The 22,809-nt window shown below is 45.6% G+C and overlaps 2 protein-coding genes across 3 annotated transcripts in view; both read right to left on the reverse strand.

The window, feature by feature from the left end:
- CLTC (clathrin heavy chain) overlaps positions 1-4,567 on the reverse strand; it is a 32,094-nt gene extending 27,527 nt beyond the window's left edge. The window contains exon 1 of one of the 2 annotated variants that reach the window (XM_088536168.1): positions 4,330-4,567. In XM_088536168.1, the coding sequence (XP_088392294.1) occupies positions 4,330-4,371 (42 nt within the window). In that variant the 5' untranslated portion in view covers positions 4,372-4,567. The remainder of the gene's footprint in view (positions 1-4,329) is intronic. The other variant, XM_088536176.1, reaches the window with a different exon arrangement.
- Positions 4,568-7,250: 2,683 nt separating this feature from the next.
- Positions 7,251-20,679, reverse strand: DHX40 (DEAH-box helicase 40). The gene is made up of 17 exons (XM_088536186.1): positions 20,529-20,679; positions 20,135-20,280; positions 19,319-19,438; positions 18,152-18,382; positions 17,885-17,951; positions 17,144-17,275; positions 16,175-16,274; positions 15,631-15,717; positions 14,930-15,112; positions 14,302-14,382; positions 13,455-13,612; positions 11,350-11,464; positions 10,959-11,067; positions 10,540-10,634; positions 10,036-10,105; positions 9,405-9,633; positions 7,251-7,602 (listed from the first exon to the last, which is right to left on the reverse strand). The coding sequence occupies exons 1-17, from the start codon at positions 20,665-20,667 to the stop codon at positions 7,463-7,465; spliced, it is 2,202 nt and encodes a 733-aa protein (XP_088392312.1). The 5' UTR covers positions 20,668-20,679; the 3' UTR covers positions 7,251-7,462.
- Between the last annotated feature and the right edge of the window lie 2,130 nt (positions 20,680-22,809).

Below are 22,809 nucleotides of genomic sequence, written 5' to 3' on the forward strand. Positions count from 1 at the left end.
TCTCTGCTCGCAGCCGCTTATCTACTACCCAGCTACAAGTCACACAGTTGTGCAACAACAGGAATACTACTAGTCTTTCAGGAAGCACAGAACAGTAAGTCACAGCTCTGTCACAATAGCAAGGTTTACTCGACTTTGAACAAATGAGGCACCAGGCTATATTTAAGCCACTTATTTGTTCCTTATGTGATACTCAGGCAAAGCAAATTTAAAATTTGCAACAGACATAGAACCATACTGATCTCTTAGAGTGACTGACTACAGTTCTGCAACACAGGAGTCCCACAGCCTATTAGCCACACTGAAGTACTCCCCTATTAATTAATGTAGGGTAAGCACTACAGTTTGGCAGGTTAGGAAGTCACATTTTAAACAGATAAGAGACCTCTATAATATTCAAGAGCTCTTCTACTTCCCTTCCTATGCTCTGCCCCAGCCTCAAAGGCTGAGGTTATTACCCCATCTGCAGCTCCCTATGTGCTGTGCGGCTGCTTCAGTCGAAAGTTAGAGCTTGTACCTGCTGAAACTTGATCACAGAACCACTGGACACAGTTACTTATCTTTGGTTAAGCCACCACAGAGGCCAGCACGAAGCTGCCACCAAGATGAGCCAGGCCTGTTAGCTGCAGTATCTGCTAGGGACATGCCGAGAGGACCATGGCCCCTGCACCGCTGCAGCAAGGGTGCCTGTCCAGTTATGTGACACACACACGTTTCAGGGAGCCTAGATCCCTCACAGCCTTTTTTTTTGTTATCATTTTTCCTCTATACACCCTGTGAGAACACTCCATGTTTTAGAATTTAGAGGGTTTTAGAAATTTGAGTCTACTGAGAAGCAGGGACTGGGGAAGGGGAACCAGCATTAGGCACAGCCTTTAAGTCCCAACTTCTTAAACTGCCAATAAAGACCCAAAAGACCCAATGCTTCGAACTAGCGCTTTAATAGGAGATTTAGTGTTTTAGGACATATTAAGCTATAAAAGACTTGGTTGTTCAGGACAGTCGTTGTTACAGTGAAGTTGTTCAATTATAAATTTATTATGCAGCACCCCGGCCATTCAGCTGCCTGCAGTTATCTCTCTGGGACAGCCAGACGTGCTTGTGAGAGCACATCAAGCACTAAAACAGCACAGCAGGCCCCCAGGTTTACTTTGTTACTGACTAGATACAGCAACATTTTTCCTGGTTAAAAGGGTAGTTATGTCCCAGTGTCAAAGACTATGACTCTGCTCGCTGCAGAAGTTGCTGTTCTCGGTACTGCCTACACTGGCCAATACAACAGATTTTTAATATAATCTAAAGTTTATGAAAGAATTTGTTAATGCTTCAAGTCATACCAAGTGCAGCAGTATGCCTAGACCAGTCACTTTTGTGCACTTTAGGACAGAGGCTGAATTAAACTGCAGTCAGCTCATCTCCTACAAGTTTATGTTGTTCCTTTTCATTCACCAGGAACATGTAATATTACAAATACTCCATGCAGCCATTGCAGTTAGCTGCTGAATTTTACTTTCAGCCTCCAATACCGATTCCAGTGGTTGCTACCAGGTGCCAGATTTGCAATCATTCAATATACTCTGATCTCACACTACGGGCCCACTGAATTGTTTCCCCATGGATACTTCAAATAAAAAATTTCACTGTAAAGTCTTATGACAAAAGTCTGGCAGATTTGATGGCAGAGGAACTAAAGATTCCCTTGGAAATCTCTAAGGAGACAGTTCTCCTGCTGCACAATGTTGCTTTTTTGTGGCAAAGCAGACTTCTACAGTAGACAATACACAGATAAGAGCCTGCATTCCCAAAGCTACTCCGATTTGGGAGCTATGTACTCTTGCCTAAGATAACACCTCCAACCCAACAACACAATTTGTAGTTGTTACAAGAAGCATAAAAATCAAAATTTCCTTTAGACTGGTAAGCTAATGGCTTGGGACATAGTACTTGTCCTGGTCTGAGGGGATCTTCGGTTCAAATTATGGGTACAGAATATGCTGTAATGCATCCCAAGGACATTCAGAAGCACCACAGAACAGGGCTCTTGGACCCATCACCTCCTCACTCCCACCCATATTGGCTCGCTAAGATGCTAACTGCAACAGTCAATGCCAGCAGGTCTTGAAGCACTGTGACATGGACTGCAGCTGACTCGGAACCTGGGGATGAGGACAAGTTTTGCACAGATTTGACCACTGCCTGGCTATTACTATCCACTACCAGATTCTTCATGAAAGAGGCTGCAGCTTGGTACCACGTTGTTCAGTTAAACATTAGCTCTACACTTGCCCATATTGCGTAATACCTGCACAACAAGTTTCCTAGTGATGTAGGTCAGAAACAGTGGAGGAAGTAGAGTTGTTTGATTCATCAAGACAGCCTATGAACAACCTGCAGCAGGTTAAAATGGCCCGGGACTGCAATAACATAGCAATATCGCTGTTTCTGTTCTCAAACTTCAAAAGCAAAGTGGAAGGCTCAGCATGAAAATGGCGCCTCCCAGAATTCAAGTTCCTCTAAGCTTTTTCAATGAAAGAAAATGAGGAAGTTCAGTAGTTACAAGCAAACTGAGGGTGTGGGCAAGAGGCACAATCGCACAGAGCGCTGGACACCAAGTCTTATGACCAACCTGCACATGTAGCTGCGGAGGGCACGTTGTCAAGTCATTCCCTCTACATTAAATGGGAAGGAAAACTGTGCAGAAGAGGCAGACAATTTCCACAGTTGTATTGGCACAAAACCTATCAGTGCCCCTGGAGTGAAGCAGATGAGTTTCATTATGTAAGAGTACTCATGTCATCAGAGACCTGCTAGTTGGTCACATGAATGGTTTGTATCTTAAATAATGCATCACAGACATGTTTCCACAATACTTTATTAAGAGCTGCTCTACATAACACAGAAGAGAGTTTCAGCCTTCTCAATACCAAGTTCCACATAATCCCACTACTCAAAGGAGAACACTTATTCTGCATTGAAGATTTGTTTAGCTAATGACATTTTCCTGCCACTTCTAAGCAGGAGTTCAGAGCTACACTGGAATCATGAATTCTGTTCCAGCTTTAAACTGATATCTAGGTATAATTGTCCAGTGTCAAGAGTTCCAGCATAACTAGGCAGATAAATGGGAGAAAAAAAAAATAGCAGCACTGTCATTATCAGACAATGGCAGTGCAGACAATGACAGTTTATGGAGCAAAAGAAGCTTCTTGCAATAGTTTCTTAAACAGTCTAAGAATTAAGTTCATTCCACTCAGGATAGAGAAAATTAGCAACTTGGAGAAATCAAGCAGATCTGTCACTACGCTGGTGTCTGCCAGTTAGCCCAAGACAAGGCACCCAAACAGGCTGACATCATGAAGAAACAGGGCTACCGATGACAAGCAGCAGCCATCAGAAAGCCCCACATAAATCCAGTGCAAATTTTACTCTACAAGGTCTCCTGAAAGAGATGCTCCTTAGCAGCCAGCCCAAACTCACCATCTCCACAGCGAGAGCACCTCAGCGCCGTTTGGACCTCCAGGCCCCAAGCCAGCTCCACCAAGCAGTGTTAATGGTGCGAGCTCATTTGGGAGGGTAAGCTCACCTTCTAAATAACACCAGTAACAATTCTGGAACCGCTCCATTGGGGAAGGGACCGCTTCAGAGAAAATCATAAATAAAAACAAAAAGCCACTGCTTGGAAACGATCTGTTAGTACCTCACTGGGGTTTTGGGCTACCCTCCAGACGCAGGACCTGTCAGGGGCCCGTGGCCAGCAGGCAGCGGGCGCAGAGCAGCCGCTGCAGCGCCCGCACCGCAGGAAGCCGCAGTGGCCTTCGCCTTTTGCTGCCATACACATTTTTCCTCACAGAGGACGACTCGAGGAGCCCACGCTCCAAGGAAAAGGTTAATGGGGTCTTACCACCAGAAAACCCCTTAACCTCAAGGGGTATTTCTCCAAAAAGAGACAAGATTAGAGAGACAGGAAGACAACTTTACACGTCGTTGCTTCCCGCACCCCCCTCCCGCAAGGCCTCGCTGCTCGGGGAGGCTCAGTCCGCCCCGCGCCGCTCTCCCCTCCCCGCGCAGCGCAACGCGCCGCCCAGCAGGTGCGGGCGCGGCGCCAGCTCGCCACGAGCGGCGGGGGCAGCGCGCTCCCCCGCGCGGCGCGGCGCGGAGCGGGCCCGGCGGGCGGCCCCGGCCGGCGGCGCGGGGGAAGGTGCCCTTCGGCGCGGCGGGCGCTGCCGCGCGGCGGGCGCTGCCTCAGGGCGGGCGGCCCCGCTCCCCTCCCCCCCGCCAACGGCCGCCGCCGGCGGCGCCCGCTGCCCCCGCGCGCAGCCCGGCGCCTACCTGGAGATGCTCCTGGAAGCGGATGGGCAGGATCTGGGCCATGGCGGCGGCGCTGGCGGTAGCGGACTGAGGCTCCAGTCCGAAGCCGGCCCGGAGCGGCGGCGGCGGCTCGGCGGGGTCCGGGGCACAACGGGCGGCGGGACCGCAATGGCGGAGCGGGCCAGCGAGCGCGGAGAGCCGCGGCGATCCGGAAGCTGCCCCCGCCGGCGGAAGGATACGGCCGCGGGAAGGGGGAAGGAAGGAAGGGGCCTGCCCTCACCTGCCCGCGCCCGCCTTAACTGCGCCGCCGGGGCGGAAGGATCGCGGCGGGCGGCGCGACGCGCCCGCGCGGGGGCCAATGAGAGCGGCGGAGGGATCCGCCGCCGGAAGGGACTATTTCGGGACTCAGCACCGCTCCCGCCCCGGGCTTTTTTTTTTTTTTTTTTTTTTTTTTTGCCACATCATGCGACCGAGGCGAAAGGCGGCGTCACTTCCGCTCGTCGCTCGTCGCCCCGGCGGGTCACGTGACTGGGGAGGGGGCCGCAAGGTGACTCGTTCCCGGGGCGGAGGTGGCGGCCCCCCTCCCCCCCCCCGCCGTGACCTTGTCCCGCGTCTCCCTCCGCGGGCCGGGGGCGCGGTTGCCATGGCGACGAGGGGGACAAAAACCCCTGTTTTTTTCCCCATCAGGGAGCCCTTTCCCCTCATTTTACGCACCAATAGGGCCTTAAAAAAACCCACTCTCCTCTTTCCCCCCTCCCAGACAATTCTTGCGTGGGGACGGGCTCTCCCTCCCACAGCGGCCTGTGCAGCTCCCAGCCTGGGCCTAAGGCCCCTCTCGCTGTAACATTGTTAACATGGAGAGTAACACAACCAAACCTCGCATTTCCTGCACCATTTATTCACTGTGTTGGCACCAGGGCCATAGAAACAAGATTTATTCTACTTAATTACTGCAGCACCTACATCTTCACACACCCCTCCAATCAGAGAGCCCAGCTGCTGCAGGGCCGGGACCCCCAGAAAACCTCCCTACTGCTTTCCTTTATCTTCCCTTATTTTGCAATCTCATAGTTATTTTGTAGTATCATTTTTGGCTCCAAACCACCAGCTTGGAGCCCTCTTACCCGCACAGAACTCACAGGGGGAAAAGCAGCAGATAAAACCCACTACTAAGGGAAACAAAGGCAATACTGGTGTGATGAGCTGCCACAGATACACGGCCCCAGGCGCCCGTGGGTGGCACAACTCCTGCTCGCACATCCAGGGCATCTGTCTTGCAGGTGGCTATGACAGTGCAAAGGGAGTAACAAAAAAAAAGAAATCACCAAATAAACAGTGATAATGTGTCGGCTTTGGCAGAAATCGGACTATACGTTTAATGAAAAAAAGTACTAGGTGCTCCAAAGAGGCCTTCGAGCAACAAATGCGGACAGATGATAAAGGGCCCAACAGAAGACGCGTGGGCTTTGCCACCTCCTGCAAAGATGGACCGCAACTCGAAATTGCTTGATTCACCCATTCCCTGGGAAAGAGGCCTCAATCTCGCTGCCATAGGAGCTGGGTGCGCACAGAAAAGAGGGAGGCAGCAGCAAGGCTGCAGTTGGGAACTGCATGACGGAAACCTGCACAGCAGCCGCAGGCGACGGCTCTCCCGCCTCGGAAAACCCGGAACACACACAGACCACACTCACCTTTTACACTTTAATCGCAGAAAGGGGCCTCAGTATTCTTAGCATAACCTGGAGAATCTAAGCCTTGGGAGCTTGCGGTTGGCCCGCACAGTACAGAGCAGGGATTCTTAACATTTTACACCAAGTGCTAAGGCTTGCTTGCAACACTGCTTGAGCGGAGACAGTGATAGTACCGCACTGATATTAAACAGGAGCAAATGCCCGCAGGAGACGGCAGCTGTTGAAAGCAGCAGGATATTCCTGCCTGTCCTTTCCAGGTAAGGCCAACAGCACAAGACCACATTGAAGATCACGTGGAAAAAAATTCCAAGACGCTTCAGCTGGGTAAGCAGAAAGTGCGTGAAGGAGCTACCCTGCTGCCCACAGCTCAGGCACGAAAAGTACCGCCAGGTTCTTCTAGTATTTCAGAAATCGCCCTGTACAAAATGTAAAAATGAACCAGAGCAGGAAGGACAAGCTCTGTGCTGCAGCATTTTAAGATGATTAAGGTGACGGTAGGAGATTTACTATCTCTTTATCGAAAAGGAAACAAATTATAAGAAGATAAAGAGTCACAACTCTTTACTTTACTAAACCTGAGTCAGAATAATGCTAAAATTTCTTTATTCCTTTATGTATTCTTTATACAAATTAGGAATGGTCATTCTTCAGACCAAAATCCATATATTTTAAAAAATAGCAGCCACTAAACTCAGGAAAAAAAAAAAAAGAAAACAGTAGGCAGCAGCCTGCTGATGGACTGCAGGATGCAACCTGGCTAAGAAGCTGTTTTTTTGCCAAGCAGAAAACAACATGCAGTGCTAAGTCATTCCTGACTAAAAAAAGGTGTATTGTTGGCAGGAACGTGAAGATACATCTACAAAATGCTTTGCATACAAAGAGCGATTCACCCAGAACCAGCACCGTACACGATACAGCACAATACTGTCTGCCACCAAAAATGCTTGTGGCGAATGTATTTTTGATTTTAGATCCTGATGGTTCCATCATTAAAAGGGGATTCCCTACATATTTTCCCGAGTTAGCACACCAAGACTGTATAAGCACAACCATACATAGTAAAACGGATTTAAAAATTACAGTTCCGCTCCCTTAAAAAATTGTTTGGTTGGTTGTTTTGTCGTTTGTTTTAAAGAAAATTTTATTGATAATGGCACCCAGAACCTCTGAGACCTTTCTAAGTCAATTAAGTGCCACAGAACTGACACCACTGCAAGTGCCGCGTCTTCACCCACGTTCGAGTCAGTAAGTTGTTGCCCGTGACACGCGGCAACAAAACTTGGCTTGGTAACTTCTCCTTGCTGAATACAGCAGGGATCGTGTTTGTGTGCCCAGGCAGCCAAACTTACCACCGACCAGGAGTTTTCCTTCGTTGCTGTACATCAATTTGCATTATGCAAACAGATCAGAACAGCAGCACCAAATGGCCTTTCCTCACACTAGGAGCAGAGCGGCCCTCAGTATTAACCCGTTTCTTTCAGTGGGCCACTTAAACCCTGTGTTCTTTGCTGCTTTCTCTCCAGGTAGCGAGCTCGGGCGTCCAGGATTGATTTTTCATCATTCCTTCTCTCCATCTTCTTTGCCGAGTCATCTGTGACTCTTTCTGAGAGGTGGAAGGAAAATAGAGAAAACTTTTTAAATTATTATTCAAATAATAAAAAAAAAAACAGTGTTACAATTCCTCCTATTTGCTAAATGCCTCCCCCAGCCCCCACAGAATCTTAAGCATTTTTCAAGCACCTATCAGTCATTTTAACAACTTTCAGAGAAGACGGACTGCACCACAACAGGGAGGAAAAAATAACTATGCCTTAACTCCCATGTCAACATTTGCAGTTGGGGTCATCCTGCCCCTAAATGTATATCTCACTAAGTTTGCTTTACAACAGAGACTGCATCTTGTGTTCTGTGTACCAGTTGCTTCACTAAATCACACATTGCAAAAAAATCCAGTTTAGGCAGGAGGAGGAGAGCACTGGGAACAGACAGCAAGCTGAGAATAAACAAGAAGGAGGGAGGACAGCACACAGATAAAGGAATCTGAAAAGTCAATACTCCAGATCAGACACTATTAGAAATACACATTCCTTCTTGCCCCTTGCTGAGCCGAGACCTTGGGATTGCTTCTCCCAGAAGGAAAGAGAAGCAGGAGATAGTCTTTGAATGATTTTCCATAAAACAGAAACTACGAAAAAATGAAGTATTGGGTAAATGATGCAGCTAGTGCAGCCTGTTCCTAGGGCTCTGGTGCTGGATTCTTTGATAGGAAGAAGGAGATTTAATCAGCACTGACATCTGAAAGATTTGTAAGTATTCTCTCCTGGAGACAAATAAGAGTTCAGCTCATCTTGCAGCCTTTCCTGCCACTGGCAAAAATTAAACCTTTGTCAGCTATTCAGCCACCTATTGTTTATGAAGCTCACAGACACACAACATTTGTAAGGTCACTATTAGTCTCACATTCAATTACAATGCTCACTGAGTCAAAAAAAAAAAAAAAAAAAAAAAAAAGGAGGGCAGTGGGGAGCAGGATACAGAACAAACCTCAGTTCCTCAGATTTAAAATAAACTAACAGATGAAGCTTCCCTACTTTATCCAATAATGGAAATATCTTTTCCAGCAAATTTATAACCAAATCCAATTCATTTTTTTTACCATTTCAATTGGTTTTCTACGCAATAACACAGAGAGGAGAACCTTGCTGGAGCACAAGAGTCTATCCAGTGGCAGTGAAATTGAAGAGAATCTGCACTGCCACTGTTTGCACTGACATTAAATTAATGTTTTGGAAGGGTCAGCTCAAGAGTAGAGAGGCCCCTTGAATACTTGGCTGCTTTCCTAAACCTGCTGACAGAAGAATCCAAAGAATGCCAAGTGGCTCGATCAGTTAGCATGCACCAGTTCTTTTAATTAAAGCAGACAAGTATATGGTAAACTCACTGTCAGAAAAAAGGACACCCATCAAAATATGTGATACTTCTCTTTGTTTTTTGTTTTTTTTTCATTGCCCTCAGCACTTCTTTCACTTTCTCAGGATGGCATTACCTTAGCAACTAATAATTTCTATAGCTAGAGGAGAAATACCCTTCCCAAACCTAAATAATGATTAGACTCCAAACCGGTCTTCAGGGCTGATTTAAGTTCTGCTGTGAGCTAGAGTAACCCTGGAAGAAGAGGGAGTGTAACAAGAACTCGTTCACAACCACCACTCCCCACGGTGCCACGGCAGCAGGAGAGACCTGCAGAGCTGTGGTAAGATGTGAAAACAACTCGGGCTACACAGAGCACGAGGAAGCACACTCGGATTAACACCTCCTACCACACAGCCATGCCATTCAGTGCCACACACACACACACATTTCCACAACTACCAATCCACATCTACGGGTGCCTAGTACCCCTACCATATTGCCTTTTAAGGTCCTCTCTGAATTGCCACCTGGTTATTTCCTCTTCAGTTACTTCTTCCCGTGCCACACTGCTCAGTTCATATGCATCAATTTTATGCAATTTGGGCAACAAGTCTTTGACCCATTCGTAGCGAATTGGACACACTGTCCGGACGTAGATTTTGGATGTCACTGTGACATCATGGAAGATGATCCACTCGAGCTGAGTTTCCTGGTTGTATAACTGAAAAATAGAAAGAGTATTTCAGTGTTTCAGTATTTCTAGAGCACCATCCACTGCAGTATCCCAATGCTTCAGATGTTAAAGTCAGGTAAAGCTGACATTACCCTAAATTCTCAGACTGGGAAAATTAGGCATAATGACTTGCTTAAAGTTGCACAGAAAATCAAAAGAAAGTCAGAGAAAGAGCTCAGTCTATGCCATACCTCTAAGCCAAACCCAAATGCAAAGAGGTAAGGAAGGCTCTTCCCTATCCTCAAAAAATACTGTACTCTAGTGACACTGCACCAGTGTTTTTCCTGGCCATAAATTAAATCAAACAGAAGATGAAAAGTTTACAGTGAACTTCCTCTTATTCCTTTTGCAGATCATTTGCTACTTTATTAATGTAACTCAGTAACTTACTGTAGATGAAGGATGAATACAGACCACGCTGCCATGTCCATCCATTGTGCAAAAGGTCCTGCCTACAGACCTAAAAAAAAGCAAAATTTTTATATAGACTGAAACAAACTTTGCTGTGATTAGACAACAACATAAACGAAGCAAGTCAGCAGCAACATAGTAGACAATGCTCAAACATATAAGTAAGGCAAAGTTCTTCCAGAAATAAATGTAAAAAACATGAGGAATAAAATATATCCTTCTGATTTACCAGAGTAACCTTGTAGGTCTAGCTATGCAATGATAAACAGGGTTTGAGTTTTTAGTCTTTTTGGTACTCATAATCACTTGACACCTTCAATACACTTTAGCGCAACAACTTCAACTGCTTATCGCGTTGAAATTCATTTCATAGATAGAAAAACTAAAATACTGCAGTCTAGCTATTCTGTTTCAATATGCAAGTACTACAACAACAACAACATCCTATCTTTTCTATCCTGTTCTGCAAACTCCATTACTTACCTCCTAGCTACATTGATAAAGTACCCTGCACACAGACATCTTCTTAGTATTTCAGTTCTGGAGCCTTCAAATTTTTCTCTAGGGAAGTCTGGCAGCTATGTAAAGAAAAGGAAAAAAACAACATGAATTAGGATCTTTGATTAAAAAAATAAACTCTCCCTGCACCCCAGGGATTTTAAGTTTTGTGCTCCACACCTCACAGAAGCCGTGAGGAAAGGAAGAAAACTTCTTTCTGCTCATTACCCTCACCACACCTCTGTTAGTTACATAAGCTACAGCAAGGATACTGTAATAGAAATTTAGCTGGTTTAGTTTCTACTTGAGAAAGACAACAGCTATCTGGAAAAGGCCCAGGATTCTAGCATGTCTTACATACAAGCTTATATAACTCAATCACATTTTAAAAGCAGATTTTTCACCTGTTTCAGTTTACTGATTATTTCCCGAAGTTGTGTTTCCACACTAAAAGCAGTCTTTAAAGCTCTCCAATGGATCCAGTGTTTCTGGCACCAAGCTGAAGGAGACTTGCTGAGGACAGAAATACTGGTATTATAAAGAAGCTCTTTGTAAGCTGAAGGCAGAAAGTTGCCTCTATTATTTGTTATGGTCGTACAAAGAAGGCAACCTACACAGGCAGCTACTTTGTTAGTTTACATAATAGGTGTCTTGATAGAAATTCTCTGTCACACCAAGGAAGATATCTGCAGCTAGGTAGGGGTACATGTACCTATGGAATACAGTTAAAAAAGCACCAGCAACTGCAAGTCGAGAGCCATGCAAAACCACTTACTTTAGGGAATCATTTTATACCTTGATTTGCACTGTTCGAAAATATTTAAGAGGGTTGCAAAGTCATTGCAACCGCCCACTTGAGAGGAAAGTTCTTCGTGACGAAGTTCTGCCTCCTTCTGTTTCTGAGGCTCACCTGAGAAAACAAGTTATAGTTCACTTTAAAGCCCTTTTTACTCATTGTTCCTGCTTCATTTTCTATTACCATCTCTCTGTAGCATGATTGTCAGCCTTGGCTCTTTATTCATGTTATTTTTATATTTGTTTCTCCTCCACAGCTGCAGTTACACTTTTCTTTCCCCTTCTATTGCTGCCAGACAAGAATATGTAGATGCTATTAAATCCTTGATTAATCTCAGTCAGCACTAGAGATGGAGAAGGTTACTACGAATTTATTTCTCCCAATCAGTTCAGAGTAGCCATAAAACAATGATGAAAAAGATAAAGGAACAGCAGCTCTAAACCAACAGTTCTCAGGGATCAAGTGAAAGTTTTACCCCAGGAGAAAAAAACGGATTGTTGAAATCATCCCACCATGGCACCATGTAATCTGTTGAACTCAGCCTTTGCCCTACCACTCAAGTGCCATTGTAACAGAGATCTTAAATAAATAAAACACTTCTGGGAAAAAAAATGTGATTGGTGAGTTTAGTGGAAATTCCCCTTTACTAAATGCTAGGCATGTACTACCCAGAAGTAACACTCCCAATGTGTTATTCCAAGTTCTGAAGAACCACTTTGAGAACAAAGAGTGTCTTCCCCAGAACAATTTATTCCTCTTATGTGTCTGTATGTGTCTGCAAAGGCCAAACTACTACACTGCAGCACTGCAGATGAGGTCAGAGGTTTGCAGGTATTACTAATACTGAAGTAAGAATATGTTCATAAACATACTGCACACAGCAAGTGTCTTTAGGATGGGAGTCTGCCTTTGTATCCTAATATATGGGAATGTCCTAACACATTGGTGCTGCTGGAGAGCTACAGGCAGGGATGCACCAACAGACAGCGTGGGCACGTTGCCAGGCGGAGGATGGGAAAGCAAACACATGTTTGTGGGAACAAGAAGACCCCAGAGCAGAATCCAGGCTGTCAGTACAGACTGTCAGCAGTGTCCTCAGCTGCTAAACTAACAGATAGAGTTAATAGACTACAGAGTTAACTGGGCAAGAGCCAATGAGTGACTAGAAAGGACAAAGTTCCCCCACAAGATTTTGCTGCACAGCTTTGTTCTCAGCTTGAGAGGTTGGCAGTGGCTATAAGGGAAAGAAGGTGGGAAGGAGGACTCAGAAGACTGAGCTTCCCACTAGCAAAACGTGATTCCCTGAACCCACAGCAGAATTACATTTTCTATTCAGTCATAAAAACACTGCAAAGGGAGGCAGTGGCAGGTGGAGCTTCTCACAGTAACTAGCCTTATCTGTTTATTTATATAGTCACTGGACATAGGAGCCATTCCAGATGCAACCACATTCCTTAAAATCAAATCTAACCAGGCCTCTGTTATCAGTACTTGGACCAAAGCAAATGCCAACAGCAAGACAGCTTGTTGTGGCGTGTTCAGGGTTTTGTATTTTTCCCCCCTTAACAGTTTTCCCCTTACAAGCTCTCAGCAATCCACTAGTCCACCCATATGTAGCTTTACAGCTCACAGTCTTGGGCCAAATACAACCTAATTCAGTAACATTTTGAAGTTTTTGGGACAGCTGCTGTCCAACTGCTAGTGTTCAATGTGGCCCTGACTTCAAGACCACGCAAACCTGTATGAGTGCATGGGCAAAGTCCCATGCACGTGTACATGTCCTCACCTTATGTTCTCCCCTATACATCCACTAAGAGGTATTCTGGGAGACAAGGCACTGCACTTGAAGAGCCTTCCTCACGCTGCAATATATTGTGTAAGGCATTAATTTGAGTCAAACACTCAGGTCTCCCATCAGCACTGGGCCCAAAAGTGGACACCAGTGTGCTCCCCAACAGCAGTTATTTTTCTCTCAAGCAAAGGCTTGTAATAGAGCTTCTGCCTGTGAAACGAATGAACAGTCAGTTATCACTGCCTGGGATGCCTCAGTCTAAGGAGAATTCCCAACCTACCCGAGACTGCTTTGAGTTAGGGGACTTCCTACCTGGCCGAATGAATACATTTTCCACAGAAAGCATGGCTGCTATGGGAAGCAGTAGATCTTCGCAGTCAAAAGAAGCAGCTTTTATGATGGCACAGGTCAGGTTGGGAGGGAGAGGAAACTGCACCAGGAATTCGCCCAGTCTTGTCACGTGGCCTCTCCTTATCCCAGGAAAAAGATCCAAATATGACTCAACAGAACTATATTTATATATAAATCATAAATTGCACACACCAAGTCAGTATATGGAGAAAGAGAAGAAGCAATCCCCTCTGTACTCTGCCAACATGTAGTTTGCATGTGGGCTCAGAAAGGCACCAAACACGAAGCAAGCAGCACTAGATAAAGGGCCCTTCCTCCAGTTTGCTTATGCTGGCTTCACAGCACTGCAAGGTAGTTTTTTTAAGTACATTGAATGCTTAAGATTAAGAGCGTTTTCTTTCTTTTTTTTTTTTCTTTTTTTGACAAGAAGAATTCCTGGAAGTTTAGGATAAGATCTCTCTTCCTGTCCCGAGTCCTTGCATGGGCCTCACAGCCAGTGTCTAATGGTCACAATGGCCGTGTGATCTGCGATTGGGAATTACACTGCAGAGGGCTGAAATAATTTGTCCAAGGTCACTCAGGGCAATGTGGAGAAATTAATCTCTATCTACCAAGTCCTAAGCCACGCTCTAATCCTAATTTTACTCCAGAGTATATTTAAAAGCCAGTAATTAACTTCCTGGTCAAATTAAGAAACATATTCTGCTGCTGGGGAAGTCCTTTAGCCCACATGAACAACTCCTGAACACTCGTTCACTTGAACCATTAGATTTAAATTCCTGTAGTGACTACATTTCTTTGTATTTACCTGTCAATAGCATCACACTGGTAAAGTTGCTTGAGAGCTTCTAAAATAAGTCTCTCCTCAGGGCAGTCCAAATAGGGAAATCTATTGAGGGAAAAAAAAATAATGATTTCCAAAAAAAAGGTAATACCTCACTGGGCAGATTCAAGTTTGTTTTGTTAGTTTCTCTGTTCAGTAAAATATTCTTGTAACTTTTCAGTAATGGTTACAGATCAAGAGCAATATATATGTCTTGAGTATATAGGGGTATTATTAAACACATAGCCTTATGGTAGAGAATTATAATGACAAATCTTAGCAAGGCACACGCACAAAGGTGAGCTGCATTTTCTGTCCTTATATGAACCAAATATTAAACACAGAGGAAGCATTTGGGACACAAATATTGGTATTTTAAAGGAATATTATTAACGAAGGTCACAGTTAATTTTGAAGATAAGGAGCTAGTTTTGGCAGAACCACAAAATGAACTTGAGCTCAAGAGCCAATCTGGACTCCCGGGAGAAGAGCAGAAAAGCTGACGAGCGGGTTGTATGGAACTGTCACGGTTGGCCGGGGCCCTAATCCTGCCTCCTGGCAGCAGGAAGCTGGGCCCGGGAGGAGAGCGCTGCTCCCCGCTCCGCAGAGGTACCTGATGACATCGTGCACAGACAGACACTTCAAGGTCAGGATCACGGCCGTCAGGCTGGTTCTCTTGATCTCGGGCACCGTGTGGTCGGGCATACACTGCTCCCAGAACTCCTGGCTGTAGAGCCGATAGCTTTTTCCAGATGATGTCCTGCCTGCTCTGCCAGCACGCTGCGTTGCTTCGCTCCTGCCAAAGGCAAAATGGAGGGAAAAAACATAAACTCCTTCATCCATTACATTATTCAAACAAGCACGCTGCAACTAGGATAAATAACAGCAATTTTGTGTTTGTGGATGAGAGACTTAACATATCAGCTAAGACCTAACATTAGCAGTTAAGAAATCCAGCTATACAAGAGCTAACAGAATGAAGGAGTATTTTTCCGCAAGGGAACGTTTTTTAAAAACTTCTCTGAATAAGGCTATTATAGTCAGCAAATACAGGATGACTTGTGAGCCACTCCCCAGACTACTGATAGTACATTTTAATTTCCTCTTAATGTTCATAACTTGTAAGAAGTTCTACCTCCCCAAATACTTCCTGTACAGCAGAAAACAAAATCCTTTAAAATTAAAGAGTCTAAAAGTCCCATTATCTCCCCAATCTCCTTTTTTTTTTTTTTTTTCTTTTAAAGGACAAGTGATACACAATCTTACCAGATCAACTCCCAGAAACAATAAGCAAAACACCCATTTCAAACTTACTTTGAAATGGGAACCACTTCCAGTATGTCCAAGCCAACTCGGGGGTTATGATTCAGCTGCTTCACAAATCCACTATCTACCACGTATCTGAAAAAGATGCAAACTCAGAAGGGAAAATACCATGGGTCTGAATAGGCAGAGGGGCAACAGCCACACACTTATGATCAGAGCAAGGAGAACACCCTTTCCCTGGCATCACTTTGAGGAGGCAGTTGTGCTTTGTTGGCCAGCTGCAGCCTTGCAACTGTCCAGTCTATGGGATGCTGTGGAAAACACCCCCCACATCCAAAGAAATTACAGTGATTTAACTGAGCTGGGATAAAGGGTTTTAATTTGAAATCAGGCTCCATCAACAATAAGGCTCCATCTGTAAGACTATATAGCAGTGTCTAGGCCTTTTATCCTCTACAAATATAAAAGCAGGCAGAAGATATAGTTTATTGGGCAGGCATATTAGCAATCAGAAGAGCTTTTCCAAATTTAGTAGAACTTTCTGAATTATTCTCTCTGTTACAATTTTTTTATGAAGGATAGGAAATGATACCTGACTCCTTCAATTGTCAGAGAAGTTGCAGCAATGTTTGTCGATACCACACACTTTCTAATGCCTGTAGGAGCTGGCAGAAATATTCTTTTCTGTTGATCTAAAATGACAGACAGGCTGTCCATCAACAATCAATTATGTTACAATACCTGATATCAAACCACATCTCTAACACTGAACAAGCTTACTTAAACGCATAATAAAATTGGTTTGAATTATATTAGAAAACGGATCACAAAATATTTCAAAAGAGAGGTCAGCTATTACTTCAGCGGATGTCAGGAATCACAGAATGTTCTCTTTACTGTTCCCCCTTTCAAGGAAAATCTGAGATGAAGAAAGGCCAATCCTCCCAGATGTTTCCTAAATACAGAGCTAAGAAAACAAACAAGACGCCTGGTCTTAACAGAATCTTCATAAAGGATTCAGTGGGTTTTAGCAGTCAATTTCCATTAATTCATTTGACCTTCCAAAAAACAAACGAGGTGGATATTCAACTATCCTTTGAAATTTTCTCCTTTAAAATACTACACTTAAAAATATCAAAGGCTCTACAGCAAAAAGATCTTGTGTATAGAAAGATTCAAATCAAATAGCTTCTGAGAAACGGCGACAAAAAGAAAGAAAGAGAAAAAAAACTTAGCCATCAGTCTAACGCTTATGACAGTGTTAAGAAAAAAGCTACACCTTGATGAAATGAAATTCTTCTTCTGAGTAGGTAAAAGGCTTGCACTCTCTCTTAGATCATTACCAGCCTCCCCTCTCACAAGCATCTTCAGACTAAAACCACTGCCCTGCTCCTACAAATGCTAATTCACCCTCTTGGCATTTTACAGGCTGCAACCAGGCATTTAAACGTCAGATTCAAGACCATCTGAAAACACAGTGTCTGTATTCAGTAAAGGTCACAAAGTCTCTCCTAACATTTATGTGAATTAAGTTCTCTTATATTCATTATACGCATCTTACCTGTTGACATAGACCCATACAGCGGCAAGATAAGCAGGCCTTCAACAGAAGAATCTTGTACTTCATACCGGTAATCTATAGATTCTGCTTTCTGGAAGAGTAAGTCACAAGCTTTCTCTATCTCAATTTGACCTTAAAAAAACATTAAAAAGCATTTCAGTGACCTGTTTAGCTGTAACTCTGCCTTTCTAGTTTGCAACATCTCTAAATAAGATTGCTTTGCCAATATTACCAAGCCACCGGTAGCAGTGCAAGAATAAAATGGTATTTATGAGAGTTACACTTAGGTGTTGACATTCCATCTTTCCTAAATGCCTCTCACTGAGGTTTCTCAGTAAACAAGCATTGCACAGAAACATCATATATTGCTTTGGGTAAATGACCCACGCACTGATATAGTTTACTTAATTTTTGCAGTTAAAGAAATTTTGTCTTCCTGAATAAATAAAAACAAAGACAAAACAAATACACATGTAATTCGGCACAAGAAGAAAAGACATACACCCAAAAACTTTTGAGTTTATATTTTCACTTCTGCTATCATAGGCACTGATGCATTCAGTCATGCTCTAAACGGTGTCACTTCACAACAGGACTGTTTCTGTCCATCTGCAGATTCTCCTTCACTGCTTACTAGTGCGTACTAGTTACAAATCAAGCAGTCATTGGAAAGATGTTTTGCTGGCAATGTCATCGTTCACCTGGAATCATCATCGGTTGTTGAACGAAAGAAATTCTCACCTGTCAGAAAAACCAAGATGTCCCCTCTTGGTTCATTTAAGTGTATATTCAATGTCACTTTTATAGCCTGAAACGAGCAACAAACAAGCAAATAGCAGCTGGACTTGGAAACTGAATTCCTCTTCCTAAAACATAAAAAACAAATTCTTTGCCATATCCTGCAAATATGCTAACAACAGAGCAAGGCAACAGCTAGACTTTGTGTTCTTGCACAGATGATAATCAAGCCAAGAACACAATACAGAAATGAAAGAAAATTAACTCTACCTCTGTAACATATGCAGAGGTTCCTGTATTTCTTGGGCCAATCAGGTTGCAAAATATCTCCTGGACTGGATAATTTCTTCCTGGAATATGCAGCACTGAACAGTGTCCAAAGAACTCTGAGAGCTTGTCTACCTCCAGGGTAGCTGACATCACCACCAGTTTCATGTCTTGCTTCCTGCCCAGTGGTTTCTTCTCTAGGAATAGTTTCTTCAACAAACCAAATAAAATATCCTGAAAGAAAACAGAAGCAACTCACATACGTATCTCAGTTCTCCTAGAAGTGCCCGATGATATATGAGACTGATTATATCCCATGGACTTAGCAATGACAAAAAATTACAACTTTGGGGCCTAAGCGCTCACACACACACACGCTTTATCCTGGTCTTCTCACAAACATGTAAACCTCCTAACTGGTTTCCAGAATGCTTCACCAGCTCTTCTTGTAGCCTGTAAACTGAATCCACATAACTTACATTTCTCACTTTTTGTTCTTATATTCTCAAGGCCAAGCCAATTGTAAGAAGTTACCTCAGAGCTATTTAAAAAGTCACTGCCTTTGTCCAGTGTACAGTACTGGACTGAATTTCCATAGTCCTCAGTTGCACTGTTTACAGTTATGACTTAAATTTTCTTTTATACTATTTTACAGTGTAAAATTCAGTCTTCCCCATCCAACAGCTGTGACACAGATGAACGAAGTCTCTTCAGGACAAAGTCAACTTGAGCCTCACCCTGATTGCTCCAGGGGGGTCACAGTGACATTCAGTAGCTTTTGACACACAGCAGGTCAGTCTAGATACTGCTGTGACCCCAAAAGGCATAATCTGCCTGCAAGGGTATACACACCCTATGAAACACTGAACCTTCCAGTGAGATAGATGTTCTTACAAAAAGTATTTCAGAAAGTTTGTGTTCACTATGATGGCTTCAAACTTTCAGAAACTTTGGAAAAGCATCAATGCCAAGTTTTAACTGTCTTGAAAAACAAAAATAGCTACAGCAGTTCCAGCAGTATTACAGGCAACATTTTACTTTCAGAATAACCTTAAACGGAAGCTAGACCAGAAGGGACAAGTGCTGCATCTTTATTATTTTTTACCAATAACTACAATTTCTCCTTCAGCAATACCCAATAGGAGCTGCATTTAAGAAGGCAACACTCACTGTGCTGAGGCTCCGCTCATGGGCTTCATCCAAAATGATGATGCTGTATTTGTTGAGGAGAGGATCTGCCAATATTTGTCTCAACAAGCAGCCATCAGTCATGTACTTGATTGCAGTATCCTGAAAGGTTTAATCAGACATTCAGCTGATGTCCTGGATACTTTATCCAAGTAAACATTTCTGCAGAAATCAGATATTCAGCTAGAGCACTCTGTTAGATTATATCACAGGAATTTAGGGCACTTGACAGTGTTTCCGCTGTAACGTGTTCAGAAAACAAACAAAAAAAACCTAATCAGGGGAACGACCTGACACACACAGCTACAGCTATAGCCCAGCTGTTCACAGCAACAAGAGCAACAAATCAGCTAAAACCAAAAGTACCAGAAGCACTTTACAAACCCCGCTATGCTTCTTAGCACAGAGCAAAATAAGAATTTAATTAAGATCCCAGGTAGATCAGGGAATATTCCCAAAGAGCCCAGAGATATTCCAGTATTTGACATATCCCTTTATATAGCAAATAATGCACCTAATGCTCAGCATCTGGGAAAGAACAAAATCTTAACGCTTGGAAGCTTTTAAGAGCAGGACGAAAGCTCTGGGGCTGCATATATTTCACCCTGCCAGTAGAGTGTCTGGGACCAGCAGCCTCCCACGGCCCAGCCCATCTTCCACAATGCCCCACAGCAAGCCCTGGAAAACAGAACTGGGCAGCATCCCAACCAGACCGGCAAATGGGATGGCTTTAAAACCGGATGTGCAGCCCGCTGCCACCACCATCTGCCCTCGGGAATGTGGCCCGCGGAGCCCTACCTCGGAGCTGCAGTCGTCGAAGCGGACCTGGTAGCCCACGACGCTCCCCAGGGCGCAGCCCATCTCCTCGGCCACTCGCCGCGCCACCGAGAGGGTGGCCACGCGCCGCGGCTGCGTCACGCCGATGGCCCCGTGCTTGGCAAGGCCTAGAGACAGGGAGAATGGAGGCACTGCTTGCCTGAATGCGTATGTACAAATGTGTGAATTTGAGTTTAAATGTTTTAATCGACCCGCCTCTTCCTAACACACGCAGAGGAGTGTGGCTGCACCACAGAGCCTGAAGCCGAGCCCTCCCTGAGGAAACGGGAGCCCTTTATTTGTCTTTATTTGTGATTGTCCTGCCACATTTCGGGGCCCTGCGGGGGTGAGGAGGGCATCCTGCCGCTGCCGTTACCTGCCTCGTAGAGGTACTTGGGGAGCTGCGTGCTTTTGCCGCTGCCCGTCTCGCCGGTGACGATGAGGAAGGGCCGCTCCCTCACAGCCTGCACCAGCGCCCGCCGGTAGCCGGCGATGGGCAGCGCGGGGCCCTCCATGATGGCGCCCCCCGCCCCCAGGACCCGCCTCAGCGCCCAGCGGCCGCCGCCTCGCCGGGGAACCGCGCAGCCCACGTGACGCGACGCGCGCCGATGACGTCCGCCGATGACGTCGGAGAGAATGACAGTGGGCGGGGAAATAGGCCACACCCCCTCCGTGAAAGCCCCCCCCCCCCTCCTGAGGCGAGGCCCCGCCCCCGCTGAGGCGCCGCGGGGCCCCCTCTGGTGGCTCGGCCAAAATTACGGGTTTTATATTTTTTTCCCCCAAAAAATGTCGCCCTCTCACGCGCCGTCACCTATTTTTGAGGTGAAAATGCCTCCTTACCGAGTCATTTTGGGAAAGGGAGGGAGCCCGTGAGGAGAAGCAGCCCCAGTCTGGCCGGCGCGACGTGCCCAGGCAGCCGCCCGCTCCCTGCGGCGCCGCGAGGCCGCCCGGCGCCTCCAGGGGGAAGCGGCGAGCCGGGCCGGGCTGCGAGGGGCGGCTTCATGCTGCGAATGTTGGCCATAATCTGTCAAATATATATATGCATATATGTATATGGAATATATAACTAGGCAAAGCAGCCAGTTTTTTTCCCAGTCTGCACACAGTATTCCCTCTGCAGCCTTGCTGCGTGAGACCCTCCTGGAGCAATTACCTAAAATGGCTCCCTAGGGGCACAGGAAACACCCCCAACTCTTAACGGAAATGAAGGCATAACCCTCAAATTCGCTATTTCTGTTTGCTAGGGACGTGATGGCACCTGCCGAGACGCTGCATGTTGGTGCACCCCCCCAGTAACCCACTTAATGGTAAGCATATACAGAGAGATATTATAGAGTATATAAACTGCTCCATTTCCTACTGGAGTACTTCAAACACATTGTCATTACTTTATATATATATACATCTCTGTATTATACATTAACGGATAATTCTTTACTGGTTTTTCATACATGCATCAGTGAGTGAATGCGCACGTGCACAGTTTACTTGGTTGCATTTCAATCACAGCCTGCTTTGGGGGTTTTCCAGTTTCTTTGTTTCCCTCCTAGCCAGGCTATAGCAGATTTGGTTTTAATCAAACTCTTTACAGCCTCGAACCTTGTCCTCCCCTGGAAAACAGCGCTGTTCACTGAGGGATTTCCCTCAGTCTCGGGCAGCAACGTATGACACCCGCCGTCCCCTCGCGAGGTTATCGCTGTCTCACAGGCGGGAAAGCAGAAGCTCCCAGAGGAGAAGGATGAATTCCTGGAGGAATCGCGTGGCCAAAACGCTCCCTGGCAGATACCTGGCAGTTTCTCTGCCAGCCGCTGTATTTGCAGCACTGGTGTGAGTCGCTACTCCGAGCGTGTTATTGTTAAAGCAGGAAGGAGCTCTGCGCAGGGGTGCTATGTGCAGCAGCCCCCAAGCCCCTGTTATACCTCCTGCCGTAGTATCCTGAGCCAAGACATTACACACTGACAAGCTGCATTTCATTTTTCTTCTCCGCTTATGCAACTCTGCTTCTTTTTGAACACTGAATCTTAGTTTTCTGCCTGCTGGTTTCCTTTGCGTTCAGCGTGATGGAAAGCTGCCGTCTCCAGCACAGCCAGGTTACTCATAGCAGCAGTCACAGCCTGCTGCTTAAAACGGCTGCAGAAACGATGGTGCCAGCAGCAAATCTGCACTTCTGCTGGTCTCGCTTGCGTGTTCAGCGGGTAGTGAGGGTCAGGGTATGGCTGAATCCAAACTGGGAATTGCTCTGCCCAAATAAAACACCGCTGTTGCATTTGCAGCCTCGACGTAGCTTGGAGCTGGGCCGCGCTCACCTGAGCGCTGAGTGGCTCCCGAGCCGCCCCAGGGAGCTCCGCATGGGACCGCGGTCACGCTGCCGACCTGGTCTCCCTGCCCCGTGCCCGCAAACGCTTCTGCACAAACCTCATTGTGTTGGCACCGGAGGGCTCGCTGCAAGTCGGAGCCGTTGCTCCTCAAAGGCCTTTTTCCTTTGTCTTTAAAGCTGGTCTATGCCAGGCCAATAACAAATATATATTTTTTAGTATAGCCCCCAACACCTGCCTGCGTCTCGTTGCTGTCAGCGCTGCAGCTGCCAAGGCCACAAGCGCTGGTGCTCGCGGCTCCTGCCAGGTGCACGTTTGAATAAAAAGGTCGTGGGCCCGGGC

This window comes from Tinamus guttatus, unplaced genomic scaffold (assembly GCF_059628265.1).
Source record: "Tinamus guttatus ecotype Peru unplaced genomic scaffold, ASM5962826v1 Tinamus_guttatus_pri_ptg000043l, whole genome shotgun sequence".
Taxonomy (NCBI): domain Eukaryota; kingdom Metazoa; phylum Chordata; class Aves; order Tinamiformes; family Tinamidae; genus Tinamus; species Tinamus guttatus.

What these genes read in the sequence shown, in the direction of transcription:
- DHX40 (XM_088536186.1), bottom strand. Translation starts at nt 20,667, where the DNA reads ATGGAGGGCCCCGCGCTGCCCATCGCCGGCTACCGGCGGGCGCTGGTG. An exon ending in AAATGTATTCATTCGGCCAG is followed by an intron (nt 11,465 to 13,454) that starts GTAGGAAGTCCC and finishes TTGTTTTCTCAG; the next exon opens with GTGAGCCTCAGAAACAGAAG. An exon ending in TTTATCAATGTAGCTAGGAG is followed by an intron (nt 10,106 to 10,539) that starts GTAAGTAATGGA and finishes GCTTTTTTTTAG; the next exon opens with GTCTGTAGGCAGGACCTTTT.